Source organism: Dipodomys spectabilis, unplaced genomic scaffold, assembly GCF_019054845.1.
Source record: "Dipodomys spectabilis isolate Male_0828 unplaced genomic scaffold, ASM1905484v1 ptg000089l, whole genome shotgun sequence".
Taxonomy (NCBI): Eukaryota; Metazoa; Chordata; class Mammalia; order Rodentia; family Heteromyidae; genus Dipodomys; species Dipodomys spectabilis.
Window position 1 is genome coordinate 22,580,888 of NW_024870766.1, and position 12,343 is coordinate 22,593,230.

The 12,343-nt window shown below is 38.3% G+C and overlaps 1 protein-coding gene across 1 annotated transcript in view; it reads left to right on the plus strand.

Moving 5' to 3' along the window:
* The window catches only part of Znf277 (zinc finger protein 277), a 95,457-nt gene that overhangs the window by 51,509 nt on the left and 31,605 nt on the right, over window positions 1-12,343 (plus strand). Inside the window, exons 3-4 of the mRNA XM_042684767.1 lie at window positions 1,243-1,331; window positions 1,877-1,959. Coding sequence (XP_042540701.1) covers window positions 1,243-1,331; window positions 1,877-1,959 — 172 coding nt within the window. The remainder of the gene's footprint in view (window positions 1-1,242; window positions 1,332-1,876; window positions 1,960-12,343) is intronic.

A 12,343-nucleotide genomic window follows, 5' to 3' on the forward strand; every position in this document is an offset into this window, starting at 1 on the left:
ATCAAGACTGTCAGTAGAATGTGGTTCTAGTTTTATATATTATCATCAGCTTTTCCTTATGTAATCTATACTTCTTGGTCCATTCATTCATTTATATTGATATTTTAAATCAACTAATGTCATGTTTCTCTCTTTGTCTCATTTCTCCCCTCAGCACAAATTTAATACAATACAAATTTAATACATTAATATCCCAATGTATAGAGCACCATGAAATTAAGAAATTAATGTTAGGGAAAATGGAGGTAAGACTTTTTTAAAAAGACTAAATGTAGGGAATTTTGGACTACTTCACTTTATGGAAACCTTCAAATACTCTGCATTTATTGTATGTCTACCAAGTGCAGACCACAGTTGGATAATGTAACTAATCATATTTAACTGTCCAAATTCCTACTCATTCTGTATACTTCATCTGATTCTGTGAGTTCTGTCTCTTTCACAGGGCTTTGGCTCTATGGTCTATTGTAGAATCAACCTTTGTATTGCCTTTCTCCCCATAAGGAAGACCACATTCTGTTCTTGGGACCATTGGATTATTGACATTGTTTCTAAAATATTTCTTGTTAGATAAATGGAAAGAAGAGCTTGTTGCATGCTGTTACCCTACTCCATCTTTCATCACATATGCAGATCCAGGGTTATGATTTGCTTTAAGTTTAGCCTGAGCTGCTTCTAGCTCTGCTCATTACATACAGAAATTGTCAGCTCAGCTTTATTTCCAAAAGGTAAATTTTACTTACTTCAGACATAACGGGGACATGCAGAAGTTTTCTTAATATGTAGATCTTGAATATACACTGGTTTCTCACTGCATTATTCCTGTGGCTTTTGTTTCTTGATAGATAAGTTAACCATTGAATGTTGTTGCAGAATGTGTCATAAGCCTATTTAACTGTTAACATTTTAAATATAACTTGAGTTGTTTGTTATGTTAGAAAACTTCTTTATCACATTGAAATAATTTTAACTTTGTTATACATCTGTTATTTGAGTTTGGGGATACTAATGTTTAATCATTTTTATATCTTTGTTGGATAATTCCACTTTATTAAGTGTTGTTTTCATGTTTCTATAATGCTTTGCTGCCTTTATATTCCCAAATTTTCAAGCACTTTTCATTTAACATTTGATTTGTTTATTTGGGATAATTACATGCTCCTAATATATTAAACTGTCATTTTAAAGAAAGTAGTATGTTAATTCTTCTTCTGAGCCTCTCTTTTTAATTATTATTCTCAGGTACATTTTATATTGGAAGAAAAGGTTCGCAGAACAGCCCATCACAGATTTTTGCAGTGTGATAAGAATTAACTCCACAGCTCCACTTGGTAAGTGGAGTTCATCTTTTCCCGACAAGTGAAAAAGTTTTTTAAAAAAGTCATTATTTTACATTGTACTGGCACTCCCTATTCCTGACAAGTGAATCAAATTCTAAGTTTATTTTTCCTAACTTGAATAATGCTAACACAAAACTCTATACTATGTGTATACATGGACATGCAAACATTTTTTTAGCCAACATTTTTAAAGAAGTAAATACTTCCCAAGAAAAGTGAAAGATAAGGGCCGGCGATGGCTCACGCTTGTAATCCTAGCTATAATCAGGAGACTGAGATCTGATCTCAGTCTCAGGATCACAGTTCTAAGCCAGCCTGAGCAGGAAAGTTTCTGAAACTCTTATCTCCAATAAACCACCAGAAAACCGGAAGTGGCGCTGTAGCTCAAGTGGTAGAGTGCTAGCCTTGAGCTGAAGAGCTGATGGACAGCGCCCAGGCCCAGAGTTCAAGCCCCATGACCCACCAAAAAAGAAAAAAGAAAAAGTGAAAGATAAAAATGCCGAGGGTCCTCATTTATTTTCCTAATCTCTCAACAGAAGAACAAGACAACTATTTTTTGTTATGTGATGTTTTGCCAGAAGATAGAATTCTAAGAGAGGAACTTCAGAAACAGAGACTGGTAAGATTTGTTTGAAAGGGTAAATGGTGTGGAAGAAACATACAGAAAACTCATCTGGGTTTCTTTGGCTTTCTTTTTCACTTTTTATTATGAAAACTCCAAAGAGGAGAAAATACATAAAGATATTCAAATACATATATTACATATTAGTGACCAAACCCTAAAGTATTTCATGTTTAAAATGCAGAGAACGTTTTTGGGTTTCTTTCAGATTGTCCATAAAATAACAAGAAAGCATGCATACGTTACTGTACTTTTAGCTGCTTGACACATGCTAAGGATCAGTGGTTATGGACAAATGCTCTCAGCTAAAATTGAGTTGAATTGATTAACCTTTTTATTCTCCTTCTCTCTGCAATGCACTGTGCACTTGCATTTTGTTCGTCCTCCATTATGAATTAAGCATATGCCTTAATCAATGTAGTATCCTTTCTCCCTGTCAAGAGTCATCCACAAGCAAAGTAATTTGAAAACACCTCAATATCCTTAGTCTTTAAAAAGGATAACACACATACAGGATACAAAAGATTGTATTTGCACAAGTTAATCATGACCTTTAAGTTATAAATTTTGCTTAAAAGTACTCATTTCCTTTTCTTTATGATTTATTTTTTCTTGATTCTAATTTGAGATGAATTTACTCTTCCTTTAGCAGCTTTTTAAAAGCTTTTCTTGTATCTTTAGACCTTACTCTGTGATTTTTATTTTTATTTTTTATTTTTTTGTTTTCTTCAGGTCCTGGGGCTTGAACTCAGGGCTTGGGTACTGTCCCTGAGCTTCTTTTGCTCAAGGCTAATGCTCTCCCTCTTGAGCCACAACTCCATTTCTGGCTTTTGTGAATAGTTATTAGAGATACGAGTCTCACAGACTTTTCTGTCCAGGGTTGGTATTGAACCATGATCCTCAGATCTCAGCTTCCTGAGTAACTAGGAATACTGTCATGAGCCACTAGAGCTCGGCACTCTGGGCATTTTGAAGAGAGGTATGATATAACCATTTGTTTTACATCTCAGGAGAGTAGGATAAGAATAAATCCTGTAATAACTCAGTCATAGAGTTTGAGAAAATTCCTTGAAACATATTTTATTTTGTAAACATCCCAAAGCTAGGGTTAAATTTATGCTTTTCATACATGTCAAACCCATGGAAGAGACAGGACTTAGAGTTTCTTTTATTTCCCTATAACAATTTACTGTTAAAATTTATGAATTTCACTTGTTTGTTTAGTCGTAATTTTTTTTCTTTTTGTCGGCCATGGGACTTGAACTCTGTCCTAGGTGCTGTTCTTGCGCTCTTCAGCTCAAGGTGAATGCTCTAGCAGTTGAGCTACAATGCCACTTCTGGTTTTCTGGTGGTTTATTGGAGATAAGAGTCTCATGGACTTTCCTGCCCAGGCTAGCTTTGAACCGTGATCCTCAGATCTCAGCCTCCCGAATAGCTAGGATTATAGGCATGAGCCACCGGCGCCCATCTCTTAGTCATAATTTTTAATATCTATACATTTTCTCACTTTTGCATAGGCCTTAATAAACAACAGTTAAGCTGTCATGATCTGAGTCCATCCAAGAAATTGTTTTTAAAAGAACTGAAAGAACTGATGCCAGTGGCTCATATCTATGATGCTAGCTATTCAGGAGACAAAAAAAACAGGAGGATCACATTTTACAATCAGCCAGGGCAAAAAGTTAAGTTCGTTGAGACCCTATCTCAATCAATAGCGAGGCATGGTGATAGTCACCTATCAGCCTAGCTATGCAGGAGACTGACATCCATAGGGTCATGGCAGACCAGCCTGGGCCAAACAAAATTCTTGAGACTTTTCCATCTCAGCACAAAAGTTTGGGTGCTACACACCTGTCATCATAGCTACACAGGTGACTGAGATAAGAAGGACCATGGTTCTCGGCCAACTTGGGTCAGAAAAAAATAATAAAGTTCAGAAAACAGAAAAGGTAAATATGGTGGCATGACCTCTCATTCCCAGTTATTAGAAGCATAAACGATTGCAGTCCAGTCTAGCCTGGGCAAAAAAAAAGCATGACCTTATCACAAAACTAACCATGGTAGGGAAGCGGGGGCTAGGTAGGTGTGTGGTTCAGCCAACAGAGTACTGCTTAACATGAACAAAGCCTTGAGATTAAAACCTACTCTGGCCCCATGAATGAATGAATAAATAAATAAATTCAAACCAGGCTATTTTAGCCATTGGTGTTCATTAGCATACAGGAGCATAACCTTGTGTCGACCAATAGACTCAGATCCCTAAAAATATTTACAGAATTTAGACGACCTTCTTTATATTCCTTTACAGTCTGCCAGTGATAGATGTGATGAAAGAACATTATTGAAGCTGATTGGTGGGGGAGGAAGACTGGGTCATGGCTCAGATGGTAGCACTCCTTCCTAAACATCTCTGAGGGCCTATAGACATCAAGTGAAGCAGATGGAGAGTACTCAGTAAATATTAGCCAGTGATAAAAATCATAATACTGTGTCTCAATAATGTGAGAGACTCAAGGTGTATTTTGGAGCACTGAGTAAGTCTAATTTGGCTGAAATGAACAATCTTTTCTTGGGAAGAATATGAGACAGCTCCAGAGGCAAGATGGAACTAAATTTCAGAAATTTTAATGCCAGGAGCAATTTATAGTGATAAAGACCACTGATGTGCCCTCATTGCCTATCAGTGACGAGAAGAAAAGATAGTAAATGTAGCTGTGTAAAAAATCCACTTAGAGCTGTCAAGTTCTGGAAAAGAGCAGACCAACTTGGAGATAAGAAAGAAGCAGAACTGTCATTTAAGCCAAATGTACCTGTAACTGCCTCTTTTTTCCTCCTTGAATAAGTTTTATTATGGAAATGCCATATTCTCTCATAAAACTAGCTTGCAAGCCGGGCACCGGTGGCTCATGCCTGTAATCCTAGCTGCTCAGGTGTCTGAGATCTGAGGATCACAGTGCAAAGCCAGCCCAGGTAGGAACATCTGTGAGACTCTTATCTCCAGTTAACCACCAGAAGACTGGAAGTGGTGCTGTGGCTCAAATGGTAGAGCACTAGCCTTGAGGTAAATAGCACAGGGACAGTGCCCAGGCCCAGAATTCAAGACCCATGACAAACAAAAAAATAAACTAGTTTGCAATGTTCTGTAATTCTGAAGAATAAAACACCACAGAATAAAGAAGTATAAAATATAGATAGTCATTATGTGCTTTTAAGTAATAACTTCTTGATTCTCCTGGATTAAGCCATGCCAGCTCTGTGTTCAGCCACCCATATGCCTATGTGTTGTCTTAGGCCCTGGGAATCTCTCTGTCCTGGCTTATGTTCTGATAGGGCTGTAGAATGGCATTTTGGTTTTTGGGGTGTGTGTGTGTGTGTACATGTGTGTACATGTGTGTGTGCGTGTGCGCATGTGTGTTTGCCTGTACTGGGTCTTTCACCCAGTGTCTGGGAGCTATCCCAGAGCATTTGTGCTCAAGGCTAGCCCTCTACCAATTGGCCCACAGCTTCACTTACAGCTTTTTGGTGGTTGATTGGTGATGAAAGTCTCTTGTTCTTTCCTGCCTGGGCTTGGGTTTGAACCATGATCCTCAGATCTTAGCCTCCTGAGTAGCTAAGATTACAGCTCTGAGCCAGCAGCGCCTGGCTTGGAATTGAGTGTTGGAAAGCAGGGGTCAACACTGGTCGATCAGTTTAAAGCTGCCATTTATAATGGGTAAATATCAACAAGATGTAGAACAGACCTGCAGGCTGCAGGCAAACATATTGAATTTCCATTCAAATGATTTTATGCTACAGAATGTGGCAACATAAAGTTGGTATTAGTGATTCTGTTGGTGGGTGAGGGGTGGCAATAATGACAGGATAATTATCTACTGCTTTTACATGTTAAAAAACAAAACAAAACTATAAGTCAGTAATAGGTAAGAAAGAAGTCTCTTTAATGGTCAAGTGAGATAGCCCTCGCCGACTTAAAAATACTTTCCTTTCCCCAAATCAGCAGGATTTAGCAGTTAATCACTTTCTCAGCTGCTTTGAAGAAGGTGAGCTGGCATGCCTTTCCTCGGTGCGGGAAATACAGGTGTGTGCCACCACTCAAAATGACTTTCCAACTATTTTGAGAACAGGAACTCGATTTTATATTTAAACATCCTTCCATGCTCCTTACTATACTCCTACATTTGTGTTGGCATTCTCCCCTAAACCTTGTGTTTAAAAAAGAGAAAGAAAGAAAATTTCTGCTTTAGTGTGAGGGCCCACTGGCATGGGGAGGCCAAAGCTTCACTTAAAGTAAAAAAAAAAAAGTGAAAAACAGTATACCTTTCTCTTTCTGAGTCCCCATTGGTTTCCTGCCATTTGTGATATTCATAGGTGCTCATCATTTTCTTTCTAAAGAGTTTGATTCCTATTGGATGCTTTTTGTCTAGATGCTGACAGGAACTAACAGAATTAGAAAAGATTCTTTGAGAGTAGAACTGGGGATTGAACTCAGGGCCTCAGCACTTACTAGCAGTCACTCTGCCACATTAGGCTCATGGCTCTAGACCCTTTGCCATTGGTTATTTTCAAAGTAGGATCTCACTTTATGTCTATGCCAGTTCTACCTTCCTCCTACTGATGCTTCTCTGTGTTGGAGGGTTCCACGGTCTCCAACTCCCAAATAGCCAGGATTATAGGCTTGTGCCAATTGGCCCAGCAAGACAAGACTCTTGAGGGTGGAAATAGCTTGTACATATTCCTTTAACTGCCTTCTGAACTTTGTGAATTATTCACTTGTTTATTTTTTTTTTGGGGGGGGGGGTCAGGTCGTGGGGGCCTGAACTCTGGGCCTGGGCACTGTCCCTCAGCTCTTCAGCCCAAGGCTAGCACTCTACCAAGTGAGCCACAGCACCACTTCCGGCTTTTTTTTCTTTTTTGCTTATGTGGGGTGCTGAGGAATCGAACCAAGGGCCTCATGCATGTAAGGCAAGCGCTCTACCACTGAGCCACCTTCCCAGCCCCCTCAATTGTTTATTTTATCTGTTTAGTTTAATATCCTCAAGGCTTCTTTACCTCTTTTCTCCTCAACAGATATTTCCCTCCCTTCTATGTATCCACCTCCATAATGGCCAACGCTGTGCCAGTGGCTTAAGTTTTGTCTGATACTGGAGAAGAGTAGGCTGTCAGAGTGAATATCCACAGCATATATAGCTGTCAGCTTGTTTCTCACACCCAAATGTGAATTTCCTTGTGTTAAACTTTTTGTGTGGATTCCTATCAAAATCTTTAAGTTTAATACATTTAAGCCTAAGCTAGCTTTTTTCCTATACCAAAACATGTTACAGTGTTTAACTATTTTTTCTGGTTTCTCAATTTGCCCATTTCTAACCATTCTCCCTAAGTGCCAAAATCCATATCTTTCTTCGTAATTTTGCCACCTTTAATCTTTACCTTTTCTGAACGTATTCCTCCTCAGTCTATTAACATTGCTCCACAAGTTTGAACACTAAAAAAAAACTCAATAGCAGATCACTTTTTTTTTTTCCCTTCAAAAACCTACTGGCCAAATACCAGCACTCATGTTTGAAATCATACCTCCTCAACTAAGTAGATATCAGGAAGGTATCAGTTTGAGGCTATCTTGGAGGGAGAAAGTTCACAAGACCCCATCTCAAAAGAAAAAGCTTGGCATGGTAGTTCATGTATAATCCCAGCTATAACAAAAAATAGAAACAAAATAATCATAGTCCAGGCTTGACCAGAGAAAAGAGATATAGAGTATCTCAAAAGTAACCACAGCATAAAGGACCAGAGGCTTAGCTCAAATGGTAGAATTACCTGCCCAGCAATGTAATACCCTGAGTTTAAGCCCTAGCACTGCCTAAAATATAAATTTAGCAAGAACCTACAGTGTTCTTTATCATCTACATGTTCTTACGCTTCTGTGCAGTTCATCCTGCATTTCTAGTGTCCTTTCAGTTGTCCGGTCTCTTTCACTCTTTTATTCAAGACAGATTTATCTTGCACCATACAAGTTCGAAATGCAATCGGTATAGCAGGCGATGACATGCTGCGGCTCTAGGCCTTGTGGAGCTCATATTCTAGTACAGGAGCGAGGAATGTCTAGCCCAAGAGCCACGGAAGACCTGTGGAATCATACAATCTTTCCCTGAGGCAACTGTAGATGGGACTTGAAACAATAAATCTAGCAACTTTTTTCATAGTTACGTAAGTTTATATTAAGTGAATGGTAATTAATAATGTAAACTTGGAGAGACAAGAAAGGAGCGTGTGTGATGGGATAAACAGGACCCGTACGAATATATGATGGGGACAGACACGTGTGCCTCTCACTGGCTGCCTGCCACGCTCTCCCTATATTGCAGCAACTCAGAGGAGAGTCAGAACCAGACAGGCTGGGAGTATGCACATTGTGAAAGTGTTACCACCCTGTGGCAAGACTGTGGTGACCCAGTGATAATAAGATGAGATGCTCTGAGATGATTTCTCATGACTTGCCAGAAAATAACGCCAATCCCACCTTTATCCACACATCCATGATCAACAGTCCTCACCAAGACTGAATCTCAGACAAACATTAAGGAAGCTACAGTGCACAGGAAAGACCTCAAGAATCAGAAACTTGGGTATGTTCCAAATTCAAGATAGCAATCAAATTCAAGACAGCAATCAAAGCAAAATAATCATGTTGCTGGCAACACACCCAGAATATCTATTAAAACTATAGTGGTACCACATCCTGTGAATGGCAGGGTGAAATACAAAGCAAAGCAAAGTTGATATACAGTGTCAATTTTTCCAAGAGAAATGAACAAGTGATTTTGTTGTTGTTAGGTTGTTGTTGTTGTTGTGTGTCAAGTTTATAGTAGGCCTTAGTAGCAATGAAAAAAAGAGGCAATTAGTGTCATGATAGCTCATAACATGCAGAACGCAGTGAATTGGGAGGCCAGATGCATTGGGACAAAAACCAATAGTCTGCAGCCATGTTTGGAATCACAACTAGCCTTTTGCTCTAGACCTTGTCACAGTAAAGACAATATGATTTGGACAAGTCATGTAGTGAGAGAGTTTGTAAAAGATTGCAGAGTTGTTAGTAAAATTATTTCAGAGAAGTAGTTTGTCTCACACCATTATCTCAGATCAGATTACTGACTTAGCAGTAAATAATGAAAAACCACTAAAGGATTCAAGAGGCCATTTCCAGTTTTTCTCTCTGGTTTTTCACAAGATACTGGATAAAACACATGCTGCTCAACTAGTCATCTTCATTAACTGGGATAACTGCAGTTTGAGAGAAACTGTTACTACAAGAGGTGAAGACTTGTTTCAGAGACTTGTTTTATCAATGAAACAACTTGAGGTTACATTTGAAAAATTGTGTCCTTACTGCATCCAGATGGAACTCCAGCTATGGATGGCTTGCAAAAAGTTAACTGCATTTCTCAAGAAAGGGTTAGGACTTCATATTCACTTTTGAGTCTCCTTGCTCATAAAACATTGAATTTAATACTGAAGTATTGTTTTGTTACTTTTGTAGTCAAAGCCATATAGTGAGCTCCCCTGGCAGAAAGAAAGGAAGGAAGGAAGGAAGGGAAGGAGAGAGAGAGAGAGAGAAAAGAAAGAAAGAAGGAAGGAAGGAAGGAAGGAAAGAAAGAAAGAAAAGAAGGAAGGGAAAGAGAAAGAAAAGGAAGGAAAGAAGAGAGGAGAGGGGAGGGAGGGAAAGAAGGGAGGAAGAGAGAGGAAAAAAAAGCTCAATAACTCTTAACTACTCAAAAGGCCAAGATCTGAGAATCTCAGTTTGAAGCAGGCAGTGGCAAATCCATGAGACTCATATCTCCAGTTAACCAGCAAAAAGCTAGAAATGATGTTGTGACTCACATGGCAGAGTACTAGCCATGAACAGAAAAGGCCAGAAGAAGAAAGCAAGATCAAGAGGCCCAGAGTTCAAGCCCCATTATCAGCAAAATAAAATAAAAAATGAAAGGATAAGGCAGGCATCTTTAATTACTGGCTTACATTTTTCACTTAAACATAAAAATAACTCCTTTTTCCATTTGCCTACAGGAGACAGCATGTGGCATTCATCAGCTCTCAGTGGGAAGATGTAACTGAACTAAACTGGGGGGAGGAAAGCTTCCATATAACAGTACACAATGGCTTTTTTTTTTTATTATAAATGCCAACTTGAAACAACATTCATGACAGCTATAAATCTTTCATGAAAATTTTAACCTACATAGCAATTTGACTCTATGGAAAGAAAGTATGTTTTATTTTTCATCCTATTTTATATATCTAACCTCCTCCCCACAGTAAAGCAACAACAAAATGAAATTACATGTCTCCCCCTGAGAAGATTTTTCTTTCTCATGCCACTTTTCTTTACAGATTTCAGACTTTTAGTAAAAGACCAACTTATTGTATATTAATCACCTCCAAGTAAAATATCAATTTATATGTATAACTTGCATAACTCCTTGCTTTGTAGCATAGTATATATTCTAGCACTGCACCTAGAGTAAATGTTTCCTAAATATATTTGTCCTTGAGCATTACAATTAAATAGAGATCAAGTGAACTTGAATGACCATTGTCATTTTGAACTTTAAGATTAAGACCAATCTTCTTTTTGGGAAACAAATTTAAACAGCCTGAAAAAGAAAAAAATAAAAAGGACTATCCAGCCAGGTATAATGGCTTACACCTGCAATCCTTGCTACTCAGAAGGCAGAGATTGGTAGGAACTCTGTTCAACATCAGCCCAAGCAAAAAGGTAGTGAGACACTATGTCAAAAAAATAAGCCTGGGGCTGGGAAGGTGGCTCAGTGGTAAAGTGCTTGCCTTGCATGCATGAGGCCCTAGGTTCAATTCCTCAGCACCACATAAGCAGAAAAAGTCAGAAGTGGTGCTGTGGCTCAAGTGGTAGAGTGCTAGTGCTAGCCTTGAGCTGAAGAGCTAAGGACAGCACCCAGGCCCAGAGTTCAGGCCCCATGACCAACCAAAAAAAAGGCCTGGAGTGGTGGTATACACCTGTGATCCCAACTTCATGGAAATGGGTAGGTGCATTGTAGGTAGGCAAAAACAGGAAGCCCTATCTAAAAAGTATAACTAAAAAGCAAAAAGTGCTGGAGACATGGCTCCTTGTCTAGCAAGAGCAAAGCCCTGAGATCAAACCCTACTTCTGCCAAAATCTGAGTCCTAAAGTCCTTTGAACTTCTTTAACAATAACTTAAAAATTGCATAGGATTTTTAAATGAACATTGGCTCAATGTGATCAGTCTGGCAATATCAAAATTTAGAAGGAAAAACTCAGATATTGGGACTCATGGTTAATATGCTATATTAAATTATATCTCTAAGTTGACATTTGCTAGAATTAATAGAAATTACTAAATAGGACTTAAATATATTTGGAAATAAATAATGATCTCGGTTTTTTTATTATACTAGGCCAGTAGTGGGTAAAATTTATTATTCCCCTAGACTTAAGCTGCTTCTGTTTTCTTTTAAAACTTGAAAAGAATATATTTTTAGAGCTCCCTCTGTGTTTTGAGGAACACAGGACTATGACCCTAAGTTTATGCTGAAAGATATCCTCATGTAGGTAATACTATCTGGGACTTGCCACACTGATAGTTCTCTTTTATCTTTACTCAAAAAAATGAATATTCTGCAATCTCTCTTAGCTCTCAAGTCATATTAAGTCTTCATATTAGCTGGATTATCTGCTATCTTTAATAAAAATAGAAAGTTGCTTTTTCTAGTTCCTCTTCTGTTTAGCTCTTGAATTTTTCTTTTTGTTCTATAGTTAAACATTTTTATTGTAAAGGTGATGTACAGAGGACTTACAGCTATATAAATCAGGTAATGAGTACATGTCTTTGGGAACACTGTCACCCCCTCCCTCATTTTTTCCCAGTTTTTCTCCTACCCATCCCTACTCCCCCAAATGTATAGTTCATTTCCAACATAGTGTCTAGTGAGCATCACTGAAGAATTAGTTCACTCTTTGTCCCACCATTTCTGTGTTTCCCCTTCCTCTCCCCAAATCAGATAAGTTTAAATACAAGACAAAGGATACAGAAATCAAAAACACTGACAAAAGGAAATAAACCAAAGGGGACAAAAAGAACTACATACAGTACAATAAAAGCCTCTTGTTTTCATTTCCATAAGAATCATTTGATATGATTATATGCCCATAGCTATTGAGCCCTCATGATCCTCTCCTAAGAATATCCTCCTTTGTTTTCACTGTGTGAGTGTTCAAAGTGCTGTTTAATTAATCATGTGCAAGTGTAATTATTTGTGTTTGACTATGCATTTCATTGTGTTGCTCTGTTCCATGTCAACAGCTAAATTCATATCTTATTCTGGTGTACTT